The sequence below is a fragment of the Carya illinoinensis genome, chromosome 15 (assembly GCF_018687715.1).
Source record: "Carya illinoinensis cultivar Pawnee chromosome 15, C.illinoinensisPawnee_v1, whole genome shotgun sequence".
NCBI lineage: Eukaryota > Viridiplantae > Streptophyta > Magnoliopsida > Fagales > Juglandaceae > Carya > Carya illinoinensis.
In genome coordinates this window covers 32,211,891-32,229,528 of record NC_056766.1, presented here as the reverse complement: position 1 = coordinate 32,229,528, position 17,638 = coordinate 32,211,891, and the positions used below count along the sequence as shown (strand labels likewise).

The 17,638-nt window shown below is 33.9% G+C and overlaps 1 protein-coding gene across 2 annotated transcripts; it reads left to right on the top strand.

Annotated features, from left to right (window-relative positions):
* Positions 1-5,471: 5,471 nt before the first annotated feature.
* LOC122296221 (putative phospholipid-transporting ATPase 9) lies at positions 5,472-16,363 on the top strand. Of its 2 annotated transcripts, none has more exons than XM_043105749.1 (12): positions 5,472-5,792; positions 5,951-6,543; positions 7,072-8,423; positions 8,621-8,731; positions 9,124-9,400; positions 9,741-9,829; positions 9,930-10,038; positions 11,612-11,821; positions 13,795-13,920; positions 14,042-14,140; positions 15,046-15,237; positions 15,386-16,363. In XM_043105749.1, the coding sequence occupies exons 2-12, from the start codon at positions 6,145-6,147 to the stop codon at positions 16,013-16,015; spliced, it is 3,594 nt and encodes a 1,197-aa protein (XP_042961683.1). In that variant the 5' UTR covers positions 5,472-5,792; positions 5,951-6,144; the 3' UTR covers positions 16,016-16,363. The 2 variants fall into 2 exon arrangements, with proteins under 2 accessions (XP_042961683.1, XP_042961682.1); XM_043105748.1 differs by having other exon boundaries at positions 5,934-6,543.
* Positions 16,364-17,638: the final 1,275 nt, after the last annotated feature.

The window sequence follows — 17,638 nt, the reverse complement described above, 5'->3', positions numbered from 1 at the left end:
TTTTGAAATGAAAAGATAAAAATAAGATGGGATGAGACTGAATAAAATGAGACCAACTGTATATCCAAATGGACCTTAGAATTAGGTTTTGTTGAGTAGAGCTTAAAGGCTCTGGCTCAGTTTAAGCTAAACTGCAATCTATAAAGTAATTGACTTTCAGAATTTGGGTATGGAATATTAACAGTTAGAATGGGAATTCAGGATTATGCATACAAAGCATGGTGCCATACAAATTGGATTATGTATTTGCCATATATTCTTTTTTTTTTAAATAAAAAAAAAAAGAATTTGGGTAAGTATGTATTTGCCATTTTCCAAAATTATTACCATGAATTTAAATTTAATAAATTTTTGGCATCAAAATCTAAGTCTACCTAATAGGTTAGTCCCCAGCTAAATGCACCACACTTTTCTTTAATGTCAACATACTCGGCCCTATCAAGTGTTGAGTGGTTATGGTTATCAACAAAACCCTAACAATGGGGCCAACTTCCTGCTTAAATTGTCATTAAGACATGGTTTAGATAATGAGTTGAGATGAAATAAAATGAGATAAAAGTTAAAAGTTGAATAAATTATTAAAAGATTATTTTTTTAATATTTTTTTTTTAAATTTAAAAAAATTATAATGATGAGACGCACTTCTCATATCCAAACCGAGCCTTACTAACTCGACAATTCGTAACACGCCCACTTGTGTCAATTTAAATTTATGTTGAGTAAATTATCTGACAAATATTAATTAACACACAATTTGGTTTCATATGCCATTGGGTACAAAATTGAACAGAATCAATATTTCTAATTGCCAACCAAAAAATAGAGATTTCAATTCAATCACCTAACTTACACAAAAACTAAGATATATATATATATATATGGTTAAATTCCACCAACCTATTATTGAAAAATAAAAAACAACTAAAGAAAACAAAATCCTAGAGTGCATGCATTTGCTGTGTCAACGTCCCAAACTAGGACCAGCCTACCAAAGCTACGTACAACAACTTTGACCTTTTTCCTAATTTTTTGCACATTTTAAGAACCGTTTTGATTAAGAAATACTCACGTCTCATTTTATTTTATTTTATTTTATTATTATAATTTTTTAAAATTTTTATATAAAATATAATAAATAATTTAAAATTTTCAAATATCAAAATTATTATATTATTAAAAAATAATATTCTTATTCAACTTTTATCTAAAACTATCTCATATTATCTCACTATCCAAACAATCTATAAGTTCTTCCACCGGTAAAAAATGAGGAGAAAGAGCACTTTTCTTTGAATTCCTGTCTGATTTTTTTTTTTAATTTTAAATGAGAATAATATTAAAAAAAAAAAAAAAAAAAACCTCACAATTTTTTTACATGTTGCTCTTTGATTAAGACACTTTGTTAAATGTGGAAACAAAAAATAATAAAAGGAAAAATAAGAGAAATTAAGAAATAAAATCTACTGATAATGTGAAATTGGTATCTTCCAACTTCATAATTGTATACAATTAATAAAATTGTTATAATATTTGTTTTTGTTTTTTTTAAAGGAGGTTAAGGGTACGGAAAATATATCTGATCAAGATATTGTACAATTTTTAAGCAAAAAATAGATGAATTTAGAGTTACATGAAAATGTTATTTTTTAAATAGTGGAATGTGCACGAGAGTTTTACACGCTAACATTGTATCTAGTATTATTTTTAAATATGACTCAGCATTGTGTAAAAGTTAATAAAAATTTTTTTATTATTTTTATTTGTCACGTACAAGCAAACTTGCATACCAATCTGCGTATAAATATTTAAGACTTCATATTTAAAATTCAAATTAGTATTATTTTTAATAAAATATACTTTCTGACCAATCAAATTAGATGAATGTATATATTGGGTGCGCAAAATTGTTTATAACTAAATTTTTCCTTTTATTTTACACCATTTCCACTCTGTCTTGAGATTTGTCTTCTTATTTCCTTTGATTTTCCTTCTTCTAAGCACTTCATATTTTTTCAAAGAAAGAAAAATATATATATATATAAATATTCACAGTCACGTGCATGCATGTGCCTCCTCATTGGGGTTGGGTAGCTTTGAATCCTTGATGATTTTATAAAATTAAATTAAAATTTATATTATACTCCTAATATATATATATATATAATCTCAACTACCCTTCTTTACCCGTTTCTCTTGTTCCGGTAACCTGCCCTTCATGCTTTGAGCGGCTCTGCAGCCCACACATGGAGAAGCCGACAGTGTAAAAAATATATACATTTTTAATATTTTATGTATTTTTTTAATATTTTTAAATATATATATATATATATATATATATTTTTAAAAGATTTACAATATCATTAAAAAAAACATGTCCATAATCACTAAATAAATAAATAAAAAAACATGATTGGTATTCACTATTTATGGCTTTAGTATTTCTGACATCGTTTTCCATCTGCCACGTAATTATATGCTAAATTTAGACTACTAATATTATTTTTTAATAAAAAAATTTCAAGTCTATCCAAACTTTGACTTATAAAAATAAATAGAAAGAATTATTTTAAAAAAAAAAAATGTTGGCAACATCCATTCTACTAGGAGTTAGGTGTCGGTTCCTCCTCTCCATCTTCATGCTTTACAATAATATATTGTGCTTTCTAATAAAAAGAAAATTAAAAAAAAAAAAAGAAAAAAAAAAAAAAAAGGAAAAGGTTAGGTACAACAAGGTTAAAATTTCAACCTTACGTACTTTTTGTCATGGGTCTAGACATAGGGGAAAGAAAATTGCAGCTTGATCTTCAAATCCATGATTTTTAAAAATCTATAACTTTATTTAGTTATTGTGAGAATCCAAATCCAGATTCAATATATGATTCAAACAGAAGATTTAAATTTTAAAGACAAAAATCCAAATCATTCCCTCTAAATCCAGTCATCCAAACAAACCATTTTATTTATGTGGTATAATAAAAGTGGAGGCTATTAATTTGGTTAAGAGTTTTGTTACATATAAGTCGATGTGTTAACACATCACTTATAATTAGACCCATTATAATTTCAAAAAATCAAAATATTTGAAAAATTCTATTCATCACCGTCACCACACGTCTTCTTTTATTTTTTATATATTTTTTTATTTTATTTCTGTAGCAAGTATGTTGTGTAGAGATGATGAGTAGAATAACTCAATTAATTTAACCCCAAAAAAATTAAAATATGTGTGATGTGCCTATAACAGCTAGATAGCAAAGTTCATTATTTTTTAGCATAGTTGATGTAAAAAGCTTTCACATATGCAATATGTTAAGTGTATAAAAGATAAAACTTCTAGATATATTATTTTCTTTAATCAATCATCATTTTTCCTTTTCTTCTTCTTCTCCTTTATTGACCTGTAATCTTGTTTTAGAGCGCCCAAAATCTCAAACTGAAACTCCAAAAACGTCAAACCCATCGAATTCCGGCATGTAACCAAACTTTGACCATCTTGAACCTAATAATTTGTTGTTAGTCTTTTATAACTATGATTATGTTTGCCAATTTATACACTTTCGTCCAACATTCCATTTCCACAACATTTTTACAATTCAATTGCACACATTTTTTGACATAAAAGGGTAAGCTCCATCTCTTTCACTTGTATTATTCTCTTCAATTCACATTAAACACTCCCACGTATAATTTGTCTTACTCTTTTTAAAAAGAGTAAACGAGAGTTGTACATTCTAAAATTATACAAATTATTTTCTTCTGTAACCCACATGAAAATCTCACTTTTTAATAATAGACCAAACTATTTTTTAAAAAAGTGCTCGGGACTTGCAAACATTAAGGTGCAGTTTGGATAGTGAGTAAAGATGAAAGTTGAATAAAATATTATTACAATATTATTTTTAATATTATTATTATTTTAAAATTTGAAAAACTTGAATTATTTATTATATTTTTGAGCAAAAATTTAAGAAAGTTGTAATGATTAAATGAGATGAAATAATCTGAGATCACTCTTGTATCCAAACTGGGCCTTAAGATTGGAACTACCATCACTATTATATATATGGCAAGTTCTATGTTTGAGTGTTGAGAGTACCTCAATACTTCTCAACATACTTTATTACTATTTATTACTTTATTATTACTATTCACATACCTTTTTACTACTATTTAATATTCTATTATTATTTTTCATTTATTTTTTTTTATTACTATTCATAATATATCTCAAAGCTTCTCAACACCCAAACACAATCTAAATCTGGATAATTAAAATGCAGCAAATTTGTATCCATCTTAAGGCCTTATTGCAGTGATGGAATCTTGAAACTGAATGATTCCAGTTGGACATTTTTAGGAGATAAAAGATCGATGCAGGTTGCCAGGTTCGAGTCAATGAACTTTTATGGAAATAAAGGAATTATTATTGCTCTTCTTTCTTTTGTCTTTTCCCATTTTTGACAATTTCTTTGGTAAATATATTAATACATAATATAGAGTTTGGTAGGTAATATATTATTTCAATGTAAGAAACAGACAAAATATGGCCATTTTTATAATCATCAAATAAATATTCTTTATACAAACAAAAGAAAATAGTTGTAATTATCTTCTAATAGGAAAATAAATATAAAATAAATAAATATTTATTAATTTCTTATGTCAAAAAAGGAAATATATATATATATATTAATTTAAAAAGCATTTGAACATGTGAAGGGAGTTCGGAAGGTGTTGTTTGACCGATCCCCAATTCACTCCCCACCAATTTAGCTAATGATTCACTAATGAAAGCCATCACTCAGCACGCTTTGAATCATGATTCCCTAACGATTCCCTAACTCATGTGAAGGGAGTTAGGTAGGTGTTGTTTTAGCTCAAATTAATTTGCTGTCGTAACCTCCGGTTCGAAAGACTTTCTAAGCCAACAAGTCAAAGTTGGCTGCTGCATCTCTCAAATTAGATAAAGTAAGTACTGTAATATTAAAAAATAAATAAACAAATATTCAACAAAGTATTGGGATTCTAATTCCCCACTTATTTTTTATTTAAAATCTCTCTCTCTCTCTCTCTCTCTCTCTCTCTCTCTCATTCATGGTTTCGTAAAAGCACAAGTAACTAACTGTCTTTCAACTACTACTTCCATTCACCAAATAAAAAATAAAAAAAATTACTATTTTCATGTCTGTTTTGGTTCCACTTATTGTAAAAAAAAGGTCAGAATACGTGGATACATCTTCTTGGTTATTCACTGAGAGAGAGGAGCAGATCCAGAATCCCGGCAGTGACACGGGGCTCTGAATGGTTCATGCTAATCCACGTCCCTGAATATGTCATCATTTATTCCTTATTACAGCTTTTCAATGACTTTCTAGAAGACTTGACCAGCACTCAAATGCATGTTTTATATTTTATATATAACTATAGATATTTATATATATACTCTTATATGTTAAATTTAAGTTGGCAGCTGGCATATACGAATTTACTCCTGTAGTTCCTATATTAGTTCATACTGTGTTAGTTTTGAACTTTTGGTTGTCTTTCTTTTCGTTTTTCAAATACATGAGAAGCCCATCATGATGATATAAACGTTTAAAATCTGTTCCTTCTAGCTACAAGTCAAAGCCGGAGGCCGAGCAGTCAGGTCAACAGCTTGCAACCCACACATAACAAAATAAGAGCATTACAGATTTCCCTGTCTTTGCCCCGTTGCATTGAATCTCTAGATAAAAACTGGGATTCATGCTGGATTTTTATCAGAAGCTTGAAATTAAGGGTCTTGATTCTGGGTATGTCACATCCAAGACACAGAGACATTTTCGCTCCCTTTTTTTTTTTTAATAACGAAATTTAGTTAAGTGTTTTTTTATTAGTTCATCCTCGTCTTTTTGGATTTGGTGGCTGAAATTTCTTTGTGCTGAACTCTACAGTTTTTCTTTTGTCCAAGTTTCTGGGTGCTGAACTCTGAAGCGGGTACCTTTTGGATTTGTTCTTGCAAAGCTGGTCTTTACTCTTCAGGAATCTGACTCTACAATCGATCAAGTCTCAGCAATTATATTTTTGTCGGCGTGGAAAAGTTATTCTCTTTAGTGGGTCTGTATGATTTTGGAGAATTTGTGTTAGAGGTGTAAGTTGCAGAAAATGGCCGGTGGGAGAAGAAGGAAGCATCATTTTGGCAGAATCCATGCCTTCTCATGTGGGAAGGCTTCAGAGTCAGAAAGAGGTGAACACTCACTGATTGGCGGTCCTGGCTTCTCAAGGATAGTATATTGCAACCACCCTGAATGCATTGAGGCCAGTGCCATCAATTATGGCAGCAATTATGTCAGTACTACCAAATATACGCTTGCCACGTTCTTCCCCAAATCATTGTTTGAGCAATTCAGGCGAGTTGCAAATCTGTATTTTCTCATCTGTGCAATACTGTCTTTCACTCCACTGTCTCCATATTCGGCTCTTAGTAGTGTTCTTCCTCTTGTTGTGGTGATTGGAGTTACAATGGGAAAAGAGGTGCTTGAAGATTGGAGGCGAAAAAAGCAGGTAACTTTATAACATCAAGGCTATCTTGGACGCAACTTTCTGTTCTTTACTACTTCCCTCCACCTCTTATATTTCAAAATCCAACAAAATGAATTCATTATATTCAGAATATGGTGAATATGGGATGTTTTGAGATTTTTGGTCCTGCAATTTTGGTAATGCTTTTAGAAATAAGCTGTTTAAGGGGTGTTAATTTGCCCGTTCTCGGGTATGATTTTGAAAGAACATTTATACAAATTGTCAAGTCAAGCCTTTTCTTTCATGGAAATTCATTGCCTCTTAACTTGTTATTTGATAATTTTAGCTCATACAAAATGGAATTAGGAGACGGTTTCTATTCTTGCTGCAGATCTGATGCCAAAATGTTATAATTTTCCTTTTTGCAATTAATTGTAAAGTATACATTCTGTCTTCACATCAAGGTTTGGAGATGGTCCGAGAAATCCCATCCGTTCTCTTCCTTTTTTTGAATCTTGATTTTGCTATGATGTTTATGGTTCATAATCTAGTCTACAAAATTTAAATCAGGATATTGAGGTGAACAACAGAAAGGTTAAAGTGCATCATGGCGATGGCATATTTGATGACGCTAAGTGGATGGATTTGAAAGTTGGAGATATAGTGAAGGTGCAAAAGGATGAATTTTTTCCTGCTGATCTCATCTTGCTTTCTTCAAGTTATGAGGAAGCAATTTGCTATGTTGAGACCATGAACCTCGATGGAGAAACCAATTTGAAACTGAAACAAGCCTTAGATGCAACTTCAAACTTCCATGAAGACTTGAGCTTCCAAAATTTCAACGCTGTAATAAAATGTGAAGACCCAAATGCAAATTTGTACTCTTTTGTAGGTGGTTTGCAGCTTGAGGAACAACAGTATCCTCTTACACCTCAGCAGCTTCTGCTTAGGGACTCAAAACTTCGAAACACGGATTTTATTTATGGGGTGGTTATCTTTACGGGTCATGATACAAAGGTTATGCAAAATTCAACAGCTCCTCCTTCCAAGAGAAGCAAAATTGAGAAAAGGATGGATAAGATTGTCTACTTCTTGTTTTTTGTCCTAGTGGTGATGTCCTTTATTGGGTCGATTTTCTTTGGGATTTCAACTAGAGATGACCTCGAAAATGGAAGGATGACAAGATGGTACCTTAGACCAGATGACACTACAATATACTATGACCCAAAGAGAGCACCAGTTGCAGCAATTTTGCACTTTTTGACTGCCCTTATGTTATATAGTTATTTGATTCCTATCTCCTTATATGTTTCAATAGAAATAGTCAAAGTTCTTCAAAGTGGCTTTATCAATCAAGATCTGCACATGTACTATGAGGAAGCCGACAAGCCAGCACATGCACGTACCTCAAATTTGAATGAAGAACTTGGCCAAGTTGACACCATATTTTCTGATAAGACTGGAACTCTGACATGCAACTCAATGGAATTCATCAAGTGTTCTGTGGCCGGGACTGCTTATGGGCGCGGAGTTACAGAAGTTGAGAGAGCTCTGGCCAGTAGAAAAGGGTTACCTTTAGCTCAAGAGGTGACAGAGGAAGAGGGCAGGGTTGAGGATTCCACTGAAGAAAGGACATCCATTAAAGGGTATAACTTTATTGATGAAAGAGTCACAAATGGAAATTGGGTCAGTGAACCTCGTGCAGATGTAATGCAGAAATTTTTACGGTTACTCGCCATCTGCCATACTGCCATACCTGATGTTGATGAAGAAACAGGAAGAATTTCTTATGAGGCCGAATCACCAGATGAGGCTGCTTTTGTGATTGCAGCAAGAGAACTGGGGTTTGAATTTTATGAGAGGACTCAAACAAGCATCTTACTTCATGAATTTGATCCCATCTATGGCACGAAAGTTGAAAGGTTAGTCTCTTTCACCTTGACATCACTAGCATTGTATGCTAGTGAACAATCTTTGTCCTAAGTTTCTAGGGCACAGATTTTGGTTCACCCATTTAGTTTCTGCAATTAGCAGTGTGATATTCCTCGCCTTTTCTGCTCAAGGTAGTAATGCAATTTTTGAGAGATATATGGCTTAAAGGCGTATTTCATTTTCACAGATCTTATGAACTTTTGAATATCCTGGAGTTTAGTAGCTCAAGAAAGCGAATGTCTGTGATTGTAAGAAACAAGGATGGACAGCTACTACTACTGTGTAAAGGTGCTGACAGGTTTGTAAAAATAAACACCACTTGAACAGTCTTTAAATTATTTAGATTACATTATTGATCTAACAAACACTGTTATAAAAGAGCCATCAATCCTGCTAGCTTGCAAGAGGTATCTCAATGTTGTGATTCTTGTATGTTGTGCCTTTGTAACTTGCAGAATAGGCTTTCTTTTTTTAACAGTGGCATAGATGCTAAACTACAACACCCCCACCCAACCCCACCCCGCCAAAAGAAAAACAAAAAAATGACAGACTACCAGAAACCTCTCTTCATCCCTCCACTCAAACAGGGATGCAGTTAATGCAAACAGTGTGAAGCTAATTTCATTTTAGTTGGTGCTTCTTTCCAAAAACTTCAATATATTGTAATACTTTAATTTACTTCCTGAGCAGTGTCATTTTTGAAAGACTTGCAAAGAATGGAAGGGAATTTGAAGAGAAGACTAAAGAGCACATTAATGAGTATGCTGAGGCTGGTTTGAGGACGCTGGTACTTGCATACCGTGAACTGGATGAAGAAGAATACAAGGAGTTCAACAGGGAATTAACTGAGGCCAAGAACTCAGTGAGTGCAGATCGTGAGGAAATGATCGAGGAAGTGGGAGAAAAGATTGAGAGGGATTTGATTCTTCTCGGTGCTACTGCTGTTGAAGACAAACTTCAAAATGGGGTATGTTTAAAACATTACAGCAATGAAGAGACTTGAAACCAGTGGAATTAAAATCACTCCCTACATAGCATTCTATGGGGAATTATACTTATATGTGGTGTTATTGGTGAAATAATTTGTTCATCAGCAAACTAGTGCTGAGAAGTCAAGATATTCACTTAGTTAATACTCCTAAGGTCATTTTTCAAATCCTAAAAATTACTAAATATGTGCTTTGAAATAAAGTATTTTCATGAACTCATTACAATTGCTATTTTCAATTAAACAAGGTATTCATTTTTGACTTATGTTCAGGTGTTCATGCATTGACATTGAACTTTTCTTTCTTTGTTCTGGATAGGTTCCTGAATGCATTGACAAGCTTGCACAGGCTGGAATCAAGATATGGGTTTTGACTGGAGATAAAATGGAGACTGCAATCAATATTGGGTATGATTGGTTAATGACTTTGAGTTTCAGTAGATGCTGACTCCAATAAACAAACATTTTCTGAATTTATGTTAATTTTTTTTGTTCTTTTATTTTGCAGCTTTGCCTGTAGTTTGCTTAGACAAGGAATGAAGCAAATTGTAATCAGCTCAGAGACACCAGAAATCAAAGCACTGGAGAAAGCTGGGGACAACTCTGCTGTTGCTACGGTAAACCCCCATCCATATTCTACCGTCTTTTTCTTTCTCTTTTTTGAGTCATCACTTCACCCTTGGACTACCTCCTTTTTGAATAAGATTTCCTTTAAAAAAAAATGCTACCTCCTGTTTTACAATATGGACCCGAACTGTAAAAAGTTGCAATGTGTACACTAAGCTACCAAAAATTTGTAATGTGCATCCTTTATCCTAACGGCCAGATTTTAAATGAGGGTGTATGTTACAACTTTATGGTAACTTGGCATTCATATTCCAACTTTTAGTTTGAAGTGCATATTGTGAAAAGGATGGTAATTTGAGATTGCAAGTGTACTTTGCCTTTTTGTATAATAAAGTGTTTTTATGTTAATAAATAATTAACTAAAAAGGGATAGCCTACGACAATAATTAAGAATGTAGTAATTATGGAATGATAGTTATATGTGCATTATTTAGTGCTTGCCATTATTAACTCCAATAATGGGCACAACCTACAGATTAGTTGGAGAAACTATCATAAATTCTGCGCTTCTAGGTGGAAGGAACTTGTTTCCCAGGAAACCTTCTTCATAAATGGCTTATCTTTAATCATTCTCAGAAAACCTGTTTCTTTTGAGCATATTATATCATCTAAAGATGCAGAAACACATATGCAAAGTGTTCTGATATCTGAGAAGTAGGTCAAATGAATTCATGATCTTTCAGTGAAATTTCTTGTATCAATTTACTTTGAGAAATGTTTGGTTCACAAATAGATCTCACAAAAATAAAGTTCGCAAACTGATGTGGCTTGTTGTGGTCCATCAGATTGCAAAGCTCTAAAGTAGATCTAACATATCACATCTAGCCAGATTAGTTTGTGAGCTTTACTTTTGTGAGACCTCTTTGTAAATCTAGCGGTTTTCATTTCCTTTTGATAACTGATAAAAAGGAAAAACAAAATGAAGTACTGGAATCTTATGGAAAATTGATTTGGAGCAGTCATTGTAAGATGCTGAATTTTATTTTCTTATCAATTCTCAAAAGATCAGATGGTGATACTGCTCTAGCACTGAAAACAAAAGAGTCTATTATATCATTCTTGATACTCAATATCCATGCTCATATGCCAAATTACTAGATTTGGTATTTAGGTTTTTTAAACTTCCTGCAAATTTCAGTACTATGGTCTGTTCAAGCATGTCTAATCCCTTCAACCGAGGAACTAAAAGATCCTATTCCAAATAGCTGGAGGTGCTACTACTTTCTGATCAACTTCAATTTATCTTCTAGTGAGCAAGAGAGGTCTCATGGGATCAATTTTTCCATTTGCAGACATGCGATCAATTTTTCCATTTGCAACCTATGAAACCTGGTTACTTATACTGGTGCTTGCCTGAAATTAACACAGAATGTTCAGAAACAGTAGCTGAAAACAGTGTCTGAAACACCATCTTTGTACATCCAAAACCAGTTCTCAACTGAATTATTGCTTCATAGTTAACAAACCTAGCATATCAATATAGGAAGTTGTAATCTATTTGCATATTTAAAAATCCCTGTATGACTAGTACTTTTGAATTGATTAGATCTTGCTGATTTTTAGGAATTTAAGGCAAAGGTTCTACATCAGATTAGTGGGGGACTGGAACTGCTTGCCACGTCAAGTGAAAACTCAGAAGCATTGGCTTTGATCATTGATGGGAAGTCACTCACCTGTGCTTTAGAGGATGATGTCAAGGACATGTTTTTACAGCTTGCCCTTGGCTGTGCATCGGTTATCTGCTGTCGTTCTTCTCCCAAACAAAAAGCATTAGTAAGTCTTCATTCTTTTTATTGTTTTTAGTATTTTCATACCAGGTGTGCAGTGGTGGAACCAAAATTTTGGGTAAGGGGGCAAGATTGTAAGATGAGTTAAAAACAGTTGATGAAAAATATTAAAGAATATAAACAATGAAATAAATAAACAATTTAACAAAGTTTAACAATCATGTAAAACATCTTTTTTTTTTATTCATTTTTTTTATAGGTAAACAAATTTTTATTGATCAGAAGAGTAGGCAACTTTAATATGTTTTCTTAGCAATAGCGTTAACATATTTGCTAAATCTATCTTGACATTCATACAGAATTTGATTGAGGCTCCTTATAGTCATTAATCTCCATAATCTTGGGAAATTACAATTACGTATTTCAAATGAAATATATATGAAAGAAATTTATACATTTATCAACAAACTATTGAAAACAATAATCTAGGTATATAAGTATACATGAATAATTTTTTACAGTGGTAAATTGGAAAATAAATCAGTAGAAAAATCTGATTACATATATCAAAACCTTCTGGAAAGAAGAAAACTATTTGTAGAAAGGCAACGCTTGTTAATTTCAGAACAGACTCTATTTTCAAGGGGAGGGTGTGCTAGTTGCCAGGTGAGGAGGGGAAAGGGGTTTTGTCTTAAGTGCAAGAAGGGGCTGAGAGCATGTGGTAGACATGGAGGGAAGACGACAAATATGATGGGGAGAGAGATAGATGTGTCAGAGTGTAAGGGTGCTTCAACATCTATCAAAGTGTGGGGTAATTCCTTTCAGAAGAAAATGGTAGATGTTTGTGCATTAGGTAACATGTGTTTTATAATGTTTTTTTTTTTTAGTAGCGTGAATTTATTATAACTTATAAGCCAGTGATGCTTGCAAGGGAAAAACTTGGGCAAGGTGTTTTTTCATCAGTTGTAAAGGGATGGGCTGTTTTATTTCTTTGCCGGATGGGCAAGGGGCTGCAACCATTAACCCAACAATCTAAAAGTAGAAAAAGAAAAAAATTTAGAAAATCCATAAATCCAAACCATATCTTGTTCATTTTCTAATTCTAAAAATAATGAAAGTGAAAATATTGTTAAAAATTAAATAAAAAAGTGTATCCCTTTTTTAAGTGGGTTGGGGGATCATTTGCCCTTTCTTGTCTCTGGCTCCACTATTGGTTGTATGTTTGTGCACCCATCACGAGCATGCTCTCTTTATATATACATTTCTTTCTACACAAGCCCAGATATATGTGTGTGTATCATGTTTTATACGGGTTAATTCGTCTCTCCCCAAATAAACTACCACCCTATTGTCATACTGAACTTTGATTCAATGCAACTCGGAAACACTAACTTCCACCTCATTGTCAATTACTCCCTTAAGACAGCAGGCGTGCCACGTGTGAGAGTGGTAGTACATGCATTTGATTTGTACGGAGTAAAAGTTTAGGTTTTTGTTTTTTTTTTTTTTTTTTTGGGGGGGGGGGGGGGGGGGGGGGGGTGTTGGTGGTGAAGTGACAATAAATGATAGGTTGTGGGTCAAATTGTATCAAGTCAAAGTTGGGGTGTGAGTGACAATGGGGTGGTACTTTGTTGGGGCACTAAGCAATTAACCCTTTCATATACTTGACTTCTGCTATGGTTTATGCAAGAAAGTGCAACCAAAATATTAGTCCACCCAAATGATTAGTCCACCCAAATGAATTAAGAATCATGGCTCATAATCATTTACCATGATATACCACAGGCTAATTAATAGTCTGCCCATCATTTTTAGTGTTTTGGTTTTCCTCATTCATCTGAGAAAAGAGGAGTCAATGATGAAAATATTTTTTTACAACTCTTCTTATAAGGACAATGTTTCTTATTCTAGATCTACAAATCTATATATGCAATAGCATAAAAATATTCCTGTAGTTTCAGGTTTCTAGCATTGTTGAGTGAAATTTAGTCTGACAATCGGTGCTACTTGGTAATTCAGGTCACTAAACTGGTCAAAATTAGAACAGGCAGCACAACTCTGGCAATTGGTGATGGAGCAAATGATGTTGGAATGCTTCAAGAAGCACATATTGGAGTTGGTATCAGTGGCGTTGAGGGAATGCAGGTAAATGCAGAATAACTTGCCCAAATGTTTCTGTTTGTATTTTGTTAGGTTCATCTGGAAATTAATTTCACTTGAATGCATTTTCAGTTGCTCTCTTTTACTAATACTTGCAAAATTACAGGCCGTCATGTCAAGTGACATAGCGATTGCTCAGTTCCGATATTTGGAGCGCTTGCTTCTTGTGCATGGACATTGGTGTTACAGAAGAATCTCATCAATGGTATGCTTTTAAATTTTAGCTCTATATTATTAATCTCCAATACAATTCGAAACTTTTTCACATGGAAGGGAGCCCAGATCTGTAATCTTGGCACCACCATGAACTTCGCACTTGGTTTTAAATGAAACAGAGACATAGACTTGAAAAGCTTGAAGATTTCATTTTCAAGGGAATTTTTTGGGGTCCAGCTCTCTTCCCATTCAAATGTTTCTCTCAAATTGAAAGAAATCCTTAGGTAAATATGTTGCCATGTCGTTCACGGAAGCACTCATTTAACCAGTGAACTTCATTGCATTTTATTGTATTAGAAGTGTTTGGGACTAAGAAGGAAGATGAGATTTCCGGTGTTAAAGAATGATTGAAGAAAAAATAATCGAACTTATTTTTCCACCAACACTCTCCTGGTTCTAATTTTTTTATTCGTTCTCTTTTTCTACTTTAGAACCCCAAAAATACTCACCGAGACCCCTCTCTAAAACCCTTAGCTCCAATTTTCTTGCCTTCAGTTTTTTTCCTCTCTTCCTTGTCTGCAAATTCCTCTAAAAAAACAAGACATCACCTCTCTTCAAAAACTCCCACTTTCTTCCATTTTCTTCTATTCTATGTTATCCTTCTAAAATTCCACCTCAAAATCCCCTCCCTGGAACCTTCAACTCTGCCATCTCTCTACTTTCCAATCTCTCTTTTGGTCTCTGATGGTTTTCTTATTTCGTCTTTCTTCTCTTCTCCCAGTGGGTATTTAACAGGAGACAGAAACTAAGAATGGGTGGAGCTTTTGTGTAATGGGTCAGCAGTTGACTTCTCTGGCTGTCTCAATGTGGCAGCACATTACCATAATTTTATGTACTGCAACACCAACTCATAGAAATTGACAATTAATTGGCAATTGTTTCTCTGTTTTGCAGATATGCTATTTCTTTTACAAGAACATTGCTTTTGGCTTCACTATCTTCTTTTTTGAGGCATATGCATCATTCTCGGGCCAAACTGTATACAATGACTGGTATCTGTCGCTATATAATGTCTTCTTCACATCACTTCCTGTGATAGCCTTGGGAGTGTTTGACCAGGATGTCTCCTCACGGCTTTGTCTCAAGGTAAATCCAATGTAGTGATGCTTTTCGTATGTCATTTCAAATTGATAAAAATGTAAAGACACATAATGGAAGATTTGAAATTTCTTCAAAAATTAGAATCCTAGTAGTAAAGGGCGTTGGGATGACATCTCCTTTCTAATCCTTGCAGTTCCCTCTGTTGTACCAAGAAGGTGTACAAAACGTCCTATTTAGCTGGTCTCGAATCCTTGGCTGGGCATTTAATGGGGTGCTGAGTGCTACTTTGATCTTCTTCTTTTGCATCCGCTCAATGGAGCATCAAGCCTTCCGTAAAGGTGGTGAAGTTGTTGGATTGGAAATCCTTGGAACGACTATGTACACATGCGTCGTGTGGGTGGTGAACTGTCAGATGGCACTATCCATCACCTATTTCACATATATACAACATCTCTTAATTTGGGGTGGCTCTATATTCTGGTATTTATTCCTTTTGGCGTATGGAGCAATGGACCCCAACATATCAACAACTGCCTACAAGGTCTTTATTGAAGCCTGTGCACCAGCCCCCCTTTACTGGCTCCTCACACTGTTTGTGCTATTCTCTGCTCTTATCCCGTATTTCACTTATGCTGCCATCCAACTGCGGTTTTTCCCCATGTATCATCAGATGATACAGTGGATAAGAACAGATGGGCAATCAGATGACCCTGAATACTGTCATATGGTGCGGCAGAGATCATTAAGGACAACAACAGTAGGGTATACGGCCCGTATCGAGGCAACATCCAAACGCTTTGAAGAGAAGCCTGAGGGCCATTGATGAGGTATTTTTGTTAAGGTTCTTAGCAAAGATAGGTGTACACTTGTTGCGAAGACGGGTTTCTTTTCAATGTATATAACTAAACCCGGAGATGGGTCATTAAGGTGCATTACTCGACAAGAACGAGTCATAGGTGACGATTTAAGTGAAGTCATGCACATATGTCCACAAGTTTTTGGTTAGGACAATTTTCTATATCTTTAAGCTCCTAAACTCAAATTCACGATGTTTTGGGAGCTTCCGGACTATATGTAATCATATGTCACTCCTGTATCATGCAATAGTAGATCACAATACAGAAAACTAATTTATTCAAATAATAGTGCCTTTGCCACTTTCCTTCATGAACTTTCACTACCAGATGTTTAATAGTGAAAGCTTAGGTAGGGATTTTACAAAAATTGTTCTATCTTGCCTTGCCACTTTCATATTGAAGTAAACAGAAGGATTGCAAACATCATTTCTCTTTTGAAAAATGCTATCTTTTGCAAATATCATGTTGCCTTGCACACCCTAGGACCATATCTAGTATTATTCTTTTCAAAATTTACACACTTTTTCTTAGGCACTGGAGAGTTCTTGCTTGAACCATCAGCGTCTAGATTTCTTCATTCTTTGGTTTTGCAAGTGATCATGGAAGAGGTTTAACAGGCTCAAGAAGTACCAGCAGCAATATTCTTGATACCCGCTTCCCTGCAATTTTTTTGTGTCCAAGTGGTGTGGTTTGTCTTAGAACCAGTAATATGGTACTGTTGTGAAAACATGCGGCAATTATGATGAATTGTACGGAAAAGAGAAAGCAAAATAATGCAAAGATTTAACGTAGTTCGATAGTATGCCTACATCCACAGGAGCGAGCGGCAACTAAAATTTCATTATATGAAATTAGGGTTACATCAAATGCCTTTTACTAACCCTAACCATATAGGGGGTTTTAAAAATTTCCTAAAATACCCCTGCTTTCTCTAAATACATGTTCTACTCGATATGAGCCACGTATTATAACAGAGGCCATGGATAGTACAAATCTGAAGGACACTTCAAATCTTTGTAACTGAAGCTGTTGAATAATAACATTTGGAGCATGCCAAGTATGTGGGAATGGTTCAGCATAATTGGATCAACGATTTCGATGTTAATTTATGTTAGTATTTTTTTAATATATAGTATTTTGTAACGTTTTTTATTTCAATGTCCAATAATGATGGAATTTGAAATTCATTTAGTAATTAAGATTGGACAAATAAGTTGTTTCAAGTCCTTTTTTTTTTTTTTTTTGAAAAAGAATTAGGTTTGAGGAGAGAGTGATTAGCTCTGCCTACTTTCAAGCTTCATTGGTCTATGGACTTCGTTTTTTCTTTCTAGAATATGTACCTTTTAGGTCCTCTAGCCATTAAATACTCGTTGCTGAAATAGAAAAAAGCCATGGTGGGTGGTAAAGTCTACGGAATTATTTCAAACGTGAGGTGCTTCAGCCTCTGTTTCTATTCTCAGTTATAATCTCTCTTTGCATGAATAGTGGTAATCTGCCTATTTTTACCTATGAGAGAAGTTTTATATAAAAGTAAAGGCAAAGTAGAGTGTGTAAGCAAAGTGAAGTCGTTTTAAAAAATAATGTGACCC

What these genes read in the sequence shown, in the direction of transcription:
- LOC122296221 (XM_043105749.1), top strand. Translation starts at nt 6,145, where the DNA reads ATGGCCGGTGGGAGAAGAAGGAAGCATCATTTTGGCAGAATCCATGCC. An exon ending in TATGGCACGAAAGTTGAAAG is followed by an intron (nt 8,424 to 8,620) that starts GTTAGTCTCTTT and finishes TCATTTTCACAG; the next exon opens with ATCTTATGAACTTTTGAATA. An exon ending in GAGACTGCAATCAATATTGG is followed by an intron (nt 9,830 to 9,929) that starts GTATGATTGGTT and finishes TTTATTTTGCAG; the next exon opens with CTTTGCCTGTAGTTTGCTTA.